Source organism: Alexandromys fortis, unplaced genomic scaffold (assembly GCF_014885135.2).
Source record: "Alexandromys fortis isolate MF-2015 unplaced genomic scaffold, M_Fortis_MF-2015_v1.1 scaffold_54, whole genome shotgun sequence".
Lineage (NCBI taxonomy): Eukaryota > Metazoa > Chordata > Mammalia > Rodentia > Cricetidae > Alexandromys > Alexandromys fortis.
Window position 1 is genome coordinate 5,860,671 of NW_026067958.1, and position 17,759 is coordinate 5,878,429.

Below are 17,759 nucleotides of genomic sequence, written 5' to 3' on the forward strand. Positions count from 1 at the left end.
TCTTTCCCTCCATCCTCCATGACCACTTCCAATCTTTCCTTCCCCTCTTCCATGATGGTCCCTGAGGCTTAGGGTGCACTTCCCAGCCTTCTAAAGGGAATTCCAACAGTGAGAGCAGAGCCTGGTGCACATTCTCAACACTTCAGCTTAGTGCAAACTATAGCTCTTCTCACTGTCTTCTTTGCATGATCCAAGAACTAAGGATGAAGGGTCACGTGTCCACATACGCTTAAAGATAACTGGGCATTCTGCCTTAATCCTTCCTATAAGATGTAGTGTATGGCATGGGGTGTGTTTGTTTTACTATAAGCCATTTATAAGCCTTGATTGCAATTGTAGAAGTTTTTTCTCTATGAGTTCATAATAACAAGGGTACTTGAAGAAGCCATTGTTTCTTCCTGAACTGTGTGACCTGCCTCAAAAGCGTGCAATGGATTTTGACACCAACAACAGAAAGAAATGACAGTTGCATCAGTTGAGATCTTAACCTCATGGACTTTCTATATAAAACATACAAAATTCTTTTGAACTTTGCAACTGTGATTTAAGCTATTATATGCTGTCAGCATAATGTGTCTAATAGTAAAATAATTCTAGGTTTGAAGACTTCTCCCAAGGTTACCTTCAAAAGCAAGAGCTGTGAAACTTCAAGAAATTGTTTTTATTTTTAATGCTAGATAAACTATTTTTGAGCTTTATGATTCTTTGGGACTTAGGGTTTTTTGTAATATAATTTATTTTTTATTGAAAAAAATTTCCGCCTCCTCCCCGCCTCCCATTTCCCTCCCCCTCCTCCCACTCTTCTCCCCCTCCCCCCACTCCTCTCCCCCTTCCCTGACTGCTCTTCAGACTGGGACTTAGGTTTTGTCTTATTTAAAATACATGTTGGACTGAGAACATTCGAAGCACCACACCATGCTTCTGCCGTCATTGCCAGTGGCTATGTCTGGTTATTTCATACATCGTATGTTACACTCACAAACGATTATCAATGGGCCATATTGTGAGTTGTTTTCATAGATGAGAAAGGAAGTTTTTAAAGAGTCAGAAAATTCAGATGGATTATGTAGCTGAGCCTAGAATTAGGCCTCGGTGTCTTGATGCTGAACCTGTAGATGGTTTCCATGGCCTATTCTGTCCACCCCACTAGCAGGGTCAGCCTCTGAGACCACCACTGAACCGTGTGTGATGCTCTTGAGAGAGACAATAGGAAAAGCATAACCTAGGATCTGCTCCAGTCATGCTGGCAAGTTCTGGGACACAGCCATTTCCGGTAACTGCTTTCCGTTAACAGCACAGACATCTGAAATTCTGAGAGACTGGCAAAGTCCTTTTACCAATCTCCTGATTATAATCAGCGCTGATTTTAATAAGCAAGCAGTTCTGTGAAGAAAGAAACGAAATGATACACTTTGTTTAAGACGATGTCGCAGATAGCAATTTATTCTAATATATGTAAAATGGTAACCTGGGTAATTACTATCCACCTATACATTATTCAGTTTCAAGTGATTTTTTTTCTGTTTGGCTCATAACCTGTTGTAGAATGAATACCTAAATGAAGATGTGGATGCTAGAGTTATTGAATACGAAGACAACCGGCCCCTCCTAGACATGTTCCTACAGAAGCCAATGGGCTTATTGTCCCTGCTTGACGAGGAAAGTAGGTTTCCCAAGGCCACTGACCAGACTCTCATAGGTGAGCTTGTTTTATACCTGGGTGACTGTGGATTTCCGAAGGCACGGGACTTTCCCAGGCACTGAGTTTTAGTTGTTTGAAATGATTTGCAAGAAAGCAGCTGCCACGAAGCCTGTGGTGTCTGGTTTTCAGGAAGTGATCTTTGGACTTATGCCTAAACCAGTGAGTGTTTATAGAACAGTAAAATTAATAGTGATGAATTAGACAAGATTGGAGATTGGCTTTCTGCTTCCGTCACAGTAGAATCTCAAATGTAGAATCTTGGACTATAAATCACCATAATGATGTGGGAGTGATTTCTTACTAATAAAGAAACTGCCTAGGCCCCTTGATAGGCCAACCCTTAGGTGGGTGGAGTACACAGAACAGAATTCTGGGAGAAAGAAGCTTAGTCAAGGGAGTCTCCATGGTTCTCCCACTCCAGACAGACGCAGGTTAAAATCCTTCCTGGTAAGCCACCTCGTGGGCTACACAGAATATTAGAAATGGGTTAGAACAATATGTAAGAGCTAGCCAATAAGAGGCTACAGATAACGGGCCAGGCAGTGTTTAAAAAAATATAGTTTCCGTGTAATTATTTCGGGCATAAGCTAGCCATGTGGGCGGCCGGGTGCCGGGGACGCAGCTCTGCCGCTCCTAATTCAACACCATAAAAGTTATCCAACCCTAAGTCAGAAACTGGGGCAGAACAAGGACAGCTCTAGAATGTAAAAGGAAATAGTGACCAGAAAGAAAAAAAATCAGTAATGTGAACAATATACAGATATATGTATATATACATATTTTTACTTATTTATTTGTGTGTAGACTTTCATGTCAAAAGTGCCTACTCATACGGACATGTTAAATCCAGAGGTCAACTTCAGATGCGTTCCTCTACCACTGTGTGCCTGAGTTTGTGAGACAGGGTCTCTCACTGAACCCGAAGCTCACTGTTCCAGCTCTCCTGGCTGACTAGCAAGTCTCTGGGCTCATCTGTCCCCACCTGTGCTCCCTGTGATTACAACCAAGAACCCCATGAGCTTCTATGAAGGCTCTAGGAAGCAAACCTCAAATCCTTAAAACTGTACCCACTGGCTACATAGCAAAGGATACCTGAGACCCTACCTCAGAAAGAAAGTGGTTAAAATGAGAAGGTCCAACATAAAATAGGGAGAAAGGGGGGGGGGGTTGAGTTGTTAAGTAAATGAAAAAGTCATTGTTTCCTGTTCATAAAATGCATGTAAGCACTTAAAGAAAATGTAGATTCATTTTTTTCCTCCTTATTTCCTTTTGATAAACATGGTATTGCTTTCTCCTGACATGAGTTGTTTTGTCTCCGGGACACCAGACAGAAAAGGAAAATACCATATCGTCATAGGGAAAATAAGTTGACAGCAGGTGCTTGATGTTTTAAAATGACTGCCTGTATGAACCCATTGAGCTTCTCGTGTGACCAAATAGATAGGAAAGCCACACCACCAGGGCTTTAGGGTTAGAGCCTGGCCTCACATTATGACCATCACACCACAAGCATGAGCAATACCAGGAGCTGGCGAATTCTTGGCTCCCTCCCTGGACCTGCCAAGTGATACTGCACTCACAGGGTGAGCCAATAGCCCACACAGCCACAGAGCTCCCCAGGTGATTCCGACCCACTCTGACATTCGAGACCTGCTCTGAAGTAAGATGCAGTGATGCACACTTGATTGTGACTTCACTGTATTAAAATATCTCTGCTCATCATCATTGTATGGAAAAAAATAACTTTGGACCATTAATTTTACTTGAGGATCTCCATTTCCTTCTACAGAAAAATTTGAAGATAACCTGAAATCACAGTACTTCTGGAGACCCAAAAGATTGGAGCTTAGTTTTGGCATTCACCACTATGCGGGAAAAGTAAGACTCATGGGAATTGTGACTGACTCTTCAGCCTTCTATCAATAAATATAGTAGAACTGATCCAGACTGTTAGGAGATAGCTACAGTGACCCTTACCTCCTCCATCTGGTCCTGGTTCTTCTGTTCACCTGTCTTCCTGTCATCCAGTCTGACTACAATGATCAGTTGGCAATGGCCATCTGTATTTGACTTTTTTTAAGAGTATCTTGGGGCAGTCGCTCCCTCTCTTCTTCCCATTCTCTCTCTCTCTCTCTCTCTCTCTCTCTCTCTCTCTCTCTCTCTCTCTCTCTCTCTCTCTCTCTCTCTCTCTTTCTCCCTCTCTTTCTCTCTCTCTTTCTCTCTCTCTTTCTCTCTCTTTCTCTCTCTCTCTTCTCTTTCTTTTTTCTCACTTTCGCTCAGTCTCTTTCCTCTCCTTTCATCTCCTCTTCTTCCCTCCATCTCCCTGCATCTCCCTCTTTCTCTCTCCCTCCCTCTTCTCACCCCCACTTTTTCAGCCAATGCCCCTTTCTGCTCCAAATGAAAGAGAGAGTACTAAGAGGAATAGTCAGCTAGCAAAGCTGTCCCAGATGTGTGGAGCAAACTAATGAATGGACTTAAATTTAAAAAGCATTCGTACATGGTTGAAACACCACTGTACACCTGTCCATCTCAGATATGCGTCTTAAACCAAAGGAAACTCTCCCTTCCACAGACAATAATGGGCCATCCCCTCAGAACTCTGCCATAATTGTTGAGATATGAAGATTAAAATCAAGTAATAATGTAGAAAATTAGAAAATCATTGAAAAATAAACTAATTGAAAAGCCCTATATATTTGTCCATTTGACCACTTCCAGAGGCCAGAGAATGTCCCAATGACCTTTGTCATTAACAATATATCCTCCTAAGCTGAGGTGCTGGAGAGATGGCTCAGTGGTTCAGAAGACTGGCTGCTCTTGCAGAGGATCAGGGGATTTGGTTCCCAGCACTCACATCACGGCTAGCTTTGACTCTAACTCCATTTCCAGAGGGTCTAATGCCCTCTTCTGGCCTTGGTAGGTACTACACATATATGGTACATGGACATACATGCAGGCAAAGCACACATACATATAATTTTTAAATCTATTTATTTATTTATTATGTTTTGTAGGGAGCAAGGGGTGCCTTTGTTCCATCCCACCCAGCTAGCTTAACCCCTGAAATAATCACACAGAAACTGTATTCATTTAAATCACTGCCTGGCCCATTTTCTGTAACCTCTTACTGTCTAACTCTCACATCTTGATTAACCCATTTCTATTAAATCTGTGTATCACCATGAGGTGGTAGCTTACCGGGAAAGATTCTAACCAGCATCAGTGTCAGGCAAGAGCTTCATGGCATCTGCCTGTCTGTCCTTCTTTCTCCCAGCATTCTGTTCTCTCTACTCTGACTACCTAAGTTCCTGCCTTATCAAAAGGCCAAGGCAGTTTCTTTATTCAACCAATGAAAGCAATACACAGACAGAAGAACCTCTTACACCATTTATATATACAGTATTCTGTCTGCATGTATGCCTGCAGGTCAGAAGAGGACACCAGATCTCATTACAGATGGTTGTGAGCCACCATGTGGTTGCTGGGAACTGAACTCAGGACGTTTGGAAGGGCAGACAGTGCTCTTAACCACTGAGCCATCTCTCCAGCCCAATATATGATTTCAATTGCCTATAACAAATATACATATTATGTATATATCATTTTCATTATAACCTTTTGTGATTCTTAGCATTTGACTTAGTAAATAAAGGCTGCTTTGGTTACCAATTAAAAATTGCCTATGGCCATTTTATCCTGCTGTTTTCAATAAGCATGTTATTCGATTCATTAAAAGAGAGTACCTCAGGCTGAATGTTCTAACAAAAGAAATTTATTATTGTTGTTCTAGAAGGTGAAATGTTGAGACCGCTGGCCCCTGAGCAGAGATGTCATCTAATGAAGCCTCTCTGGCTGGTAGACAGATGTCACATGACCCAGTCTTCACGTGGCCTCTTTTCTGTGTGACTCTGGAACATCTTTAACATAAGATCTGAAGGGACATGATTCAATCCGTAACAGCACATTTTATTACTCATCAGAAATCTTTGGGATATATTCATATTTTTAAAGTCTTAAAATTAGTTAGAAGTTCCAGAAACACACACCTCTACAGCATTCAGTCTCCAAGTTAGGTGAGACCTATTATACTGAAGTCAGGAGAGCTGGACCAGTTCTCAGAGAAATGGGGATGGTTCTTTCATGCCTCCCGTTCTTCCAATAAAGGAAATTTACAGCCTTCCTGACCAAATGTAAAGAATTGCACGCACAGTCTTGTGTGGCTGTTGCTCAGTACAGGCTGAGAGCTCCTTAAGCCTCGAGGATGGCAGTGATGGTGTGGGTTGTAATAATCACAATGACACCTGTATCCACAGGTCCTCTATAGTGCTAGTGGGTTCTTAGCAAAAAACAGAGACACACTCCCAACTGATATTGTGTTGCTTCTGAGGTCTTCAGAAAACAGTGTAATTCGACAACTTGTCAACCATCCTCTGACCAAAACAGGTAAGGCAGTTGACTTTTGAAAAGGTTTCTCTAAGCCTCATATAGTAGTTTCTATCTCTGTGATTTGTTTGTGACCGTAGTCCCTGATTTTTTTGTGTTTTTTTTTTTATTTTTGATTTACTGGATAATCATTTATTCCTAATGTAAGGGGGCACAAAAATTAATATAAAGAAGTGAGGCTCTTATAAAGAAAGTATTTGAGACTCTCACCAAAAACACGGAAGTGCCCCAGTTGTTCCTGAGAAAAGTCCACTCTCCTCAAGAGAAAGCTGCTGCTTTCAGGAGTGGGTGGGGAGTAGACTGTCCCCAGTGGTCGTGAGCTCTCTGCTGATTAAGTTCATGCTATCTCTCTCCTCACTCCAGACTCCTTATGTGTCCTCACACTCATTATTTGGGGGAGGGGATATATGATTTGGGTTCTTTATATTGTACTTATAAATTGTTCTGCAAGCTTTTTAAAAGATTTTTTTTATTTTATGTGGTGTACTCTATCTGCATGTACAACTTTATGCCAGAAGAGGGCATCAGATCCCACTAAAGATGGTTGTGAGCCACCGTGTGGTTGGTGGAAACTGAACTCAGGACCCCGAGAAGAGCAAATAGTGCTTTTAACTTCTGAGCCAACTCTCCAGCTGCTAATTCTGAAAACTTTTTAATGGTTTTATTGATGTATAACTGAAATATTTAGTCAAATAAAATTTGGTTTTTACATATGTAAAAACCCATATATGCATCCCTGTAACTAATAGTGAGCATATTAATCACACACATTATGTCCCTCACAACTCTGTGATCTCTCCTTCCATCCCCATAACCCTCTTCTGGTTACTCAAACACAATTTGTTTAAAACATTATTCTCCCTCCCTTGACTTGCTTTGACATCCTTATACATGTGTATAAAATTCTGGTTCTGAACTCTTTAGATGCCATTTTATTAAAACACTTTAAAGTGACCCTTATTTAAGTATTCAAACTACAGACTATGACCCAACAGCAGCCCAACTAAGGATAATAGCTGTTATTCAAGGCCAAGTCTTTGTGCCTTTTTCAACCTTACCTGTTTCACTGCCATAAATGTATAAACCACACGTTTGAATGCTAAGATTGAAAATTCATATTGACATCATCCACACTTGACTTGCTAAAAGCACTTCATGAGGTGTGAGGGCTCACTGTGAAGCCCACCTCAAGTTGATACAGAGATGCAAAGTGAACTGCTCCCTTGTCACTGTCTGCCCGCATCTTCTAAAATTGAGAGGAAACCTGTCACTCACCTCTGCCTGTCCTGCTTTGCAATATAGGAGGTTGGCTTTTCCTTCTCTTTCTGAGTTTGGAATGTGTGGTAGCTGAGTGTGGTAGCACTTGTCTGCACTCTTGGAATTCAGGAGACTGAAGCAGGAGGATTGCCATGAGTGTGAGGTCATCCTGGACTGCATAGCAAGCTCCTCTCAAAGACGATGAAGAAGAGTGAGAGAAAGAGGAGCAGGAGGAAGGAAAAGAGGAAGATGGAAAGGAGGAAAAGAACAGAGAGAAAGAGGAGACCGAAAAAAAGATTTATTATAGCCTTTCAGAGGTGGGGCACACCTTTAATCCCAGCACTCAGGAGACAGAGGCAGGGGGATCTCTGAGTTTGAGGCAAGCCTGGTCTACAGAGAAAGTTTTAGGACACCCAGGGCTACACAGAAAAAAAATTATTATAATTCTTCACATAATATTCTTTATTCTTGTTTCAATAAATAGGTAACCAAACCTCTGAGTTCCAATATACTCAGAATAGTTTAAATAAATGGGAAAATTGTCCAGTCACTAAAAGTTCTAAAATATAAATTAATTTTACCTGCATCCCCATAGGTAACCTGCCACTTTCTAAAGCTAAAAATATAATAAACTATCAGATGAGGAATTCAGAGAAAGCCACAAATCTGACCAAGGTAAGACTATTATTATGTTTGCTTTACTGACCGCATCTCAAACATCGTGACTTTCTTGTATATTCCTAATTCTTTTCAATCTTTAAATTTTATTCTATTTCTAAATAAAAATAGTGTGTGTCCAGGGTCATAAACATTCACGTTCTGCACAAGACCAGTCAACACAGACAATGCGGCTAGCACAACCATCCTTAAAGTAGAATATTGGTAACATTTTGTGGCGTTGTTTCTTTGAACACCTAGACTAAGGGAAACTGATGGAAAATGTCCTGTGCTCCTTGTAGACTACAGTGTGCAGAACATGGCAAGGCCTTACTGTTTTCTTTGGTCTCCTTAGGGTGAAACTAGAGACATCACACGCCATGCCTGTGAAACCACCAACATGAAAACGCAAACGGTCGCATCGTATTTTAGAGTAAGATGTTAAATTATGATACGTTGTATTTAAGGATAATTTTCATCCTAAATTAGTTACATATGAGAAGTGATAACTAACAAAAGATAACATTTATTACACCCATTAGCTGCATTGGTACAGATGTGTTAATATATAGTTTCATCTGTAGTTTGCTTATTTTGGTATTTTACATCATGAAAATCACAATTAAATTCTATGAATTAATAAAAAAATTATATAAACTGTACAAAGTGACACTTTCCTTTAATCCCAGCACTTGGTAGACAAAGACTGGCAGATCTCTGTTAAGTTCAAGGCCAGTCTCGTCTACACAGCAAATTCCTGGATGGCCATAACCACATAGTGAGGCTCTGTCTCTAAAGAAAACAAGAAAGTCTGTACAGCATTTGACATTCCCACTAGAATGGAAAAAAGGAAGGAAGGGAGGAAGGAAGGGAGGAAGGAAGGAAGGAAGGAAGGAAGGAAGGAAGGAAGGAAGGAAGGAAGGAAGGAAGGAAGGAAGGAAGACATTTTAGTTCAATGTCCCTGAGAGGTTTTAGGCAGGAATAAGGCTGGGCACGGTTGAGCATGGACCTCTAGTCCCTGCTTCCTTGCACAAACGTAAGCTGATAACCTTCAGCGGGAGGAGCGAGCCCATTAAAGGACTGGGACGAGGAGGAGCCTCGTCAGAAGCACAGTAGCACGCCAGGGTGTAGGAACAAGGTAACCTTTCTTTGGACAATGTGGGAGGAAGAAGAAAGGAAGAACTTCTCTCAGTCCAGCTCCAGTTTTCACTGACCTCCTCCCAGTCAGCCAGACAGGACAATGGAGAAAATGCCACCTGAAACTTGGCAATTACTAACAACAGCACTTAATACAGAAGACGTACATGCAGCCATATTAAATTTGCTATTGGTTGGCCGATGGATTTATGCATTTCTCTAATGGAACCACAAACCACTTTTTAAATTTTCTGAATACTTGTGTTACATGTTCTCAAAGCCCAAGTTCATAGTAGCCCCTGTCTCAAATCCTACTTGAGTACTGCCTGCTACACTTGCCTGCTTAAGACCCGCGCCCGCGGCTGCTCTGTCCCTTTATACCATCAAGACAGCATGGGCGAATCACTAAACCTACTTACAGACAGATTAGTTGACTTTTTTAAAGTGAGTTGTCCACACGATTATTGTACTCGGGTGAGAGCATCAAACACTGTTTGAATCTGATCAGGGCATGGAGTCATTGTAATCTTCAGGCTGAAGCAAAGATTGACAGAGGGTTGATTGCACGCGGTATGTAGCGTGTTCTCAAGCTATTTTTCCTTCTGCTGACAAGAGTGGAAGGAGGGTGACTATGCCTAATTGCTGGGAAGCTGGCAGGCGCTGTCACCTTGGGATCCCAGAGCTGGCAGATGTTTGCATGAGTATAGAAGTGATGACTCACAGATAATGTAATCAAAGGCTCCAGGGGCAGCTGCAGCTGCTTGGGCCCCAAGAGGGAAGCATCCAAGCAGCAGCCTTGCCAGTTGTCTAGCTTCAGCATCCGAGCTGCACTGGCCCTGCAACTCTAGCTGTTTGCATTTCCAACACTAAAACTCCCAGTCCTCCAGGAAATTCTGATCCTGGCCTTGGAGATAACTAATTCGCTGAGGTTCCACTTCTAATGAACTCTGTTCATCCTAATGAGTTATTCTTAATTGTCTAAAAATCGGCTATTATTTTAACAAACCATTGGTACAGAATACAGTTTTAATAACTATATTAATAACAATATTCTCCCCAAATCAATAAGATAATAAGCCAAAGCACAGTAAAATAGTTAAGTGGATAATAATTTGATTACTTTCTTGTGTCCTATTTTTGAAACTTACTTCTCTGCCCTAATTTTAAAGTAGAGGATTCCAACAGAGATTGAAGTGTTTGTTTTTTATGCTTTCTACAAAGACAGAGTAGAACAAGAAAATTAGTATATAAAGTAAATTAACAAAATTGTATGTCTCAGTATTGTAATTTGGTATGTTTGCTTGAGAGGACATAATTACTTTTAAAATATGTAAAAAATGAATTGATCACTTAATGCTGCCTTTAGAGTTGCTAGGCGACCTCCCAGCCATTGCCTCTACATTTCTACCCCTGGATCTGTAGTTGTAGATGAATTCCTTTTCCTTTTATCAGATCTCTTTCCCCTCACTGTGGTTAGCCATTTGTAACATTCATTCTCAAAAATGAAGGCCTACAAATTCATACTTCTTTTAATGTCATACCATGAAATCGATTTCTGGTTGTATATTACAGTATTCCTTGATGGATTTGTTATCTAAGATGGTGGTGGGCCAACCTCATTTTGTGCGTTGCATCAAGCCAAATAATGAGAGGCAGGCAAGAAAGTATGACAAGGAGAAAGTTTTGCTGCAGCTGCGCTGCACAGGGATTTTGGAAACAGCCAGGATTCGGAGGCTTGGTTACTCTCATCGGATACTGTTTGCTAACTTCATAAGAAGGTATGTGGATTTCTTGCATTTCCTTTATATGGTTTATTTTTAAAAATTTTCAGGAGAATTGGAGAATGTAAAGCAGTGGAGAATAGTTCAGAAGGTCTAGGGAGAAAGCATTTTATTCATGCAGTGAAAAGAGAACATTAGATGAGTCTGGGAAACTCTCCTGTGCCCTGGGAAGTCTCTGTGATGGAAGAAATTGCACATGAAAGACTGGATGTCAAGGGTCTAAGATTCTGTACTGAAGAGCAAGGAGATCTGAGTTCTTAGCCCAATAATGATCAAATTGAATAATGTCGTGTCTATGGAGATTTGGCAGATATAGAAAGTCAATTAAATCTATGCCGATTTAATCGTTTCTAATTTAAGAAAGAATCCACTAGGTACAAAGAGTTCTTAACATTTAAAATCATTGTAAAATTAATTTTTATATAGTAAATGTATTTTAAGTAATATTTTAGTGGTAATGCTAAGGCTCAATATTTTAAATGTTTAATATTTTAAATGTCTGTATTTCTATTCATCATCATTTTTAAAGAAATTTCAAGTGTTAGACATATTGGAGTTTTGAGGAAATTTTAATTTTTAGAGAATTCTCCATCTATAAAATTCCCTAATATTTTTTCAAAGCATGTAATGGAATATTAAAAAGAAAACAAAGCTTTGTTTTTGATTGTTCAACAAATTCTGACTACATTTTTCCATCACCACCCACCAGGTGCAGGGACATGAAGAAGGGGCAAGAACAGGAAAGGTGCATCCTGCAGGTGTAGGGACACAAAGAAGAGGGCAGGGACAGGAAAAATAGCCCTGCAGGTGCAGGGACATGAAGAAGGGGCAGGGACAGGAAAGCTATGCCGTGCAGGTGAAAATAAGCACCTCTGTGTCTTTGGCTAGCTGCTTCTTCCAGTGAGATCCAACTCCATCATTTATAAAATATTCAATCCCAAAGTGATTTAAGTTCTATAGGCTTTCAACATGATTTTCCAGTAATCTGCACATACATACCATTCTATTTTCATGTGCCTGTATTAAAAAAATTCCTGTACATGAAGTTTATGAGTAGAACCAAATAGAAAGCAATCACAGGAGGGAAACTACACATTACTCTAGGTTTCTGTCTGTCTGGGGTGGTTTCACTCTGCCATCATTTGGGGGCTGTCTGAGAGCCAAGCATTCAGTCTGGTAGCTGCATCTGTTAGCCGTGATAAAGTTGCCAGGTGGGTACTGCTGATGAGATGTTGGACCACTGTACAAACCAACCAGTCATTTTTATCATTTCAGGTATTATGTTCTCTGCTACAAGTCTAGTGAAGAGCCCCCAGTGAGCCCAGATACCTGCGCTACCATTTTGGAAAAGGCTGGTCTTGATAATTGGGCTCTTGGAAAAACAAAAGTAATATTTTCATATAATTTTATACATAATGATTAGTGGATTTGTAAGAGTTGTGACATTTTACTATTATTGAAACTATTATGATTCTTGTTAGAGAATATATAAAATTTGAAGTGAAACTTATGCTACATAAAGCCTTCCTTCATGAAGATAAAACATTTTTGATCTTTATAAAGCCCAGAACTACCTACTTAAGAACAACACTGTCCACAGTAGGCTATGACTTCTTATATCAGTTAGCAATCAAGAAAATGTTCCACAGGTATGCTTATAGGCAAACCTGATGCAGGCAGTATAAAAAAAATTTATTTCAAAGATTTATCCAGAAGAAAATTCCCAATGACACTGGCAGTAAATATTCGTAACTTCAAGTGGTATTAGAAACAAACATATTTTTTTATGGGAGGGACCAGGGTCTCACTGTGAATCCCTGGCCTAGCACTCATTGTATAGTCCAGGCTGGTTTTGAACTCACAGAGACATACCGCTTCTGCCTCCAGTGCTGAGATTAAAGGCGTGTACTACCACCATCATCTTATCTTTTATCAAACAGTCAGAGAGCTAGTCTAAGATCAGAATGAGATTCTTGCTTTCTCTGCTTTTTTAAATTCTCACTTAGTTTCTATTTTAAACTTGAAATTTATCTGAAGTATAGCTTTATTTATTTTCGTATTTATCTGAAATATTTAGCATCATCATGATGTTCGAGTACTGGCATATACTATTAACTTTGGGAGTCTTCGGAATCTTATTTAACTCCTTAGAGAACAAATTTTAAAAAAAAAAAAAAAAAAAAAAAAAAAAAAAAAAAAAAAATCTTGACTGTAGAAGCCAAACTTCTAGCTGTTTGGAGAAAGGATACACTGGACCTGGCATGTGTCCTGAGAGCCTCTGAAAGTGGGTAAGTCCCAGTGCATTCTAAATGTGTCTTGGAGGTATACCAGATATACCCCAAGACAGGATGGAAAAAGAGCAAAGCTAAAGAAATCCTCATATATTGACCATTCAAGAATAACAACTGTCTATTACTCCAAAGGGACCAGAACAAAATGCCCTCATTTGTGAGGAAATCTGAATAGAGTGTGTCTTGGGCATAGGAGGAAGGGAGAGAATTTCATGATGTTCAGAGAATGTATTATCCAGGTAATAATTTGAGGGATTTTATTCTGATCACCTGTCTTACACTCAGTAACACTTTTTTTTATATTTGATAAGGGAGAATTTAAGGTGCACAGAGAATATGTATTTTATTCAGACTATTTTCTTTAAAATGCTCACAAAGATGGACTGTATCAGGTTAAAAGCTCATCATTTATGGTCAGAATGCATGTGTGACTTCAAATGGAGTTTTTCCTTGTAAAAAGGCCTTGCCTGCCAGTTCTGTGTGGTATTTAAGTAGCATTTTCACGCTATTCACATTCTTCCACTTCACCTTTCCAACTCATTAACATGGATAAAAGTGTTTAATATAAGAACATTTCTAATGCTATGCAAAAAATGATGACCTTTTTAAACACATTGAATTTTAAATGAATTGTCAACAACAGAATGGACTAAATATATTAACATCTAGAATCCTGTAGAAATTAAAATTGAATTCAATCAAAATCCATAGTAAACACAGAACTGTTTACCTGTGGTGCCAGGTTTCCAAGTTCAAAGGCATGCTGAGAGAGTTCTACAGTCAACATTACCAGATCTTATGACTCAGCTACAACATTTGATTTTAACTAGTTTGCTTGATGGGCTCAATGAACTCTTTGAGGTGATTTGTGTTAAAGAATTTACCCATTAAAAGAAAAAAAAAAGATATTCCCTAAAGGGAAGGGGTAATGGTAAAATCTTTAGATGTGAAAAAAAAAATACCTTTAGTCTTGAGACTCCTGCCTTGTAAAAGTTCATGTTAACTTTTAGAATAATCTGAAGTCACCCTGTAGTTAGTCTATCAGGACAGTTGTTGGTTCTGCTGGGACCCTGTCTCCTCATTTTCCCCATTGGCAATGCCTTGACAGTCACCTGCCGTAGTTATCTTTATATCCCCAGCATATAAAGAAACCAAAGGTTTCAAGAATTATTTGGTGAATGAGCATTTGATGAATACCTGCCCTTCTATTTAGATACATTGTATGATTTTTTTAAATTTGGAAAATATCATTGTTTTAAAGATGTTTTAAGCATAAAATAGCCTTAACCTAGAATATATGATGTAAATATTTCTGAAGAGAGCTCAGAACCTCCCATTCTGAATATCAGATCCAAAGAACCCCAAGAGTTTCCAGGTCTTCCTTTTGCTTCCTTCTCAAAGACAAATTTTGTTTATGCATCAAAATCTGGGCAATAGTCGCACCCAAGAAGTAAATATGTTTTCCAGACCGAATGAGGTTCAACGTGCAGTCTTTTCTTCAAGCATGACACACAGTCACTGTACAGCTGTGTGCCAAGATCTTACTGGACTTTATTTTAATTTTCTTAAGGTGTTCCTTAAATATTACCATGTGGAACAGTTGAATCTAATGCGAAAGGAAGCCATTGACAAGCTTGTTTTGATTCAAGCTGGTGTTAGAGCATTCTTGGGTTCAAGAAGATACCAAAAGCTACAGCAGAAGAGGAAAGACAGTGCTGTAATAATACAGTCAGGTAATCACCAAGGTCACCTTGTAGTGTAGAGAGCATAATGAGATATGTATGTATGGTCATAAATTGAATTTTCCTATTCAAAGACCTGCAATTTTCATGTGACTTTTGTGTTTATTGACATGATATTCTAAATTAGATTGTTGCAATGATTGACACTTTTAATATTGGAATAAATGTTTTTATTTAAATTAAATAATTGAAGGTTTTAAGTTTCCTGTCAAGGATTAATGAAACACAGTTAACCCATCCTGCTTGATGTGGCAAACGATTGTATTAATTATGAGTCACAAGAATCATATTACAATACCATAACTCATTAGGCAATAAGATTTTTTCCTATTATATTCCAAAGGTTACAATTGTCATAATTTTTGACAATTGTATTTGACAATGTAATTAAATTTTATTATGTTAAAGGGCATCTATTCCTCTGTATTAACTCTAGGAAAGTGATATATAGGACCACACTTAACAAATTTTTATTAAAATGCATTAATAGACTTTGGGTTTTGTTGGGTTTTTTTTACTTTAAAGGCATTCATATAAATTTAAATCATGCCTAGGATGACTTGCAACTATATTCTTTTTTAAAAAATTGATCAAATAGCCATAACGAAAAATATACTTGACTTTCACTCTGATATTTTACTCCTGATCTATTTTGTTTCATTTTAGGTGTTTATTTAGGTTCATTAAACCAATTTTTAGCTCAGTGACATACATAGCCACACTCTGAAGAAAATTCACATGGTGGACATCACACTGTTAAAAGACCCATGTCCTGTTCTCAGTTCTGTCAGTCAGAATTTCAAACTGTTAACTTCCCCTCAAGACATGAAAGTTCTTTGGGATCTCATCCTCCACCCCAAGAGCATAAAGCTCTGATTAAAAAGATTTTTATAACTTATTTTTCAGTTAAACATTACCTGTTTATAGTAAGAAGTGAGACTGTTTATATTCATTAGTTCATTCCAAGTTGTTGGAATAGTCTGCTGTTGTGAAAAAAAAATGGTCCTGAGTTTTGCTTTAAGAAGCTATCTGAAAAATAAAAAAAGAAGGAGAAGAAGAAGAAGAGGAAGAGGAAGAGGAAGAGGAAGAGGAAGAGGAAGAAGAAGAAGAAGAAGAAGAAGAAGAAGAAGAAGAAGAAGAAGAAGAAGAAGAAGAAGAAGAAGAAGAAGAAGAAGAAGCAGCAGCTATCTGGTCTGTAAAGGAAAGGACACGGTCAACAAGACAAAACGGCAGCCTACAGAATGGGAAAAGATCTTCACCAATCCCACATCGGACAGAGGGTTGATCTCCAAATTATACAAAGAACTCAAGAAATTGGTCATCAAAAGAATAAATAATCCAATAAAAAATGGGTTACAGACCTAAACAGAGAACTTTCAACAGAGAAATCTAAAATGGCTGAAAGACACTTAAGGAGATGCTCAATATCCTTAGCCATCAGAGAAATGCAAATCAAAACAACTCTGAGATTCCATCTTATACCGGTAAGAATGGCCAAGCTCAAAAACACTGATGACAACTTATGCTGGAGAGGTTGTGGGGTAAAGGGAACACTCTTCCATTGCTGATGGGAGTGCAAACTGGTACAGTCCCTTTTGATATCAGTATGGCAATTTCTCAAAAGATTAGGAAACAACCTACCTCAAGACCCAGCAATACCACTTTTGGGAATACACCCAAAAGATACTCAATCATACCACAAGGACACGTGCTCAACTATGTTCATAGCAGCATTATTTTTCATAGCCAGAACCCGGAAACAACCTAAATGCCCCTCAATCAAAGAATGGATAAGGAAAATGTGATACATTTACACAATGGAGTACTACACAGCAGAAAAAAATAATGACAACTTGAAATTTACAGACAAATGGATGGATCTAGAAAACATCGTATTGAGTGAGGTAACCCAGACCCAGAAAGACAAATACCATATGTACTCACACATAAGTGGCTTTTAGACATAAAGCAAAAAGAAAAAAAAAAAGAAAAAGAAAACCAGCCTACAAATCACAATCCCAGAGAACCTAGACAACAATGAAGATCCTAAGAGAGACATACATAGATCTAATGTACATGGGAAGTAGAAAAAGACAAGATCTCCTGAGTAAATTGGGAGCATGGGGACCATGGGAGAGGGCAGAAAAGGAGGGGAGAGGAAGGAAGGGAAGTGGAGAAAAATATATAGCTCGATAAAAACAATTGTTAAAAAAAAGCTATATGGACAAGGGAATGTTCCTGGATGTATAGTTACTCCATGTTACCTTACTAAAATAAAGCAAAACTTTGAAAACTGAATTCTAAAATATATACAACTCCCAGGATAATGGGTGAAAATACACAAACTATCCATGTAGATAATGAGGGCCTTCTCTGTGAAGAGCTGAACAGAACAAGAGGGAGATAATTTCAAGCAAAGGAGGGGCTGCCATCCGTGCTCTTGGTGTCTGCCAATGTAGTCCTGTGGTGATTCCATTGCTGTAGTTTATATCTAAAATGATCCCCATTTTTTAATTTTTTTATTTTAAATTATAATACACATTAAGGATTATTTACAATTTAAAAGTTTTGCTTTTTTTCTTAATTTTTTATTGAGAAAAAGAAAAAAAGTTTCTGCCTCCTCCCAGCCTCCCATTTCCCTCCCCCTCCTCCCGCCCTTCTCCCCCTCCCCCCACTCCTCTCCCCCTCCCTCTCCAGTCAGGAGAGCAGTCAGTGTTCCCTGCCCTGTGGAAAGTCCAAGGTCCTCCCC

General features: G+C 39.0%; 1 protein-coding gene across 1 annotated transcript in view; it reads left to right on the plus strand.

Moving 5' to 3' along the window:
• Myo3a (myosin IIIA) overlaps positions 1 to 17,759 on the plus strand; it is a 179,962-nt gene that overhangs the window by 124,107 nt on the left and 38,096 nt on the right. Inside the window, 8 exon segments of the mRNA XM_050152716.1 lie at positions 1,546 to 1,699; positions 3,492 to 3,580; positions 6,016 to 6,145; positions 7,998 to 8,077; positions 8,415 to 8,492; positions 10,769 to 10,974; positions 12,253 to 12,364; positions 14,839 to 15,001. Of these exon segments, the coding sequence (XP_050008673.1) occupies positions 1,546 to 1,699; positions 3,492 to 3,580; positions 6,016 to 6,145; positions 7,998 to 8,077; positions 8,415 to 8,492; positions 10,769 to 10,974; positions 12,253 to 12,364; positions 14,839 to 15,001 (1,012 nt within the window).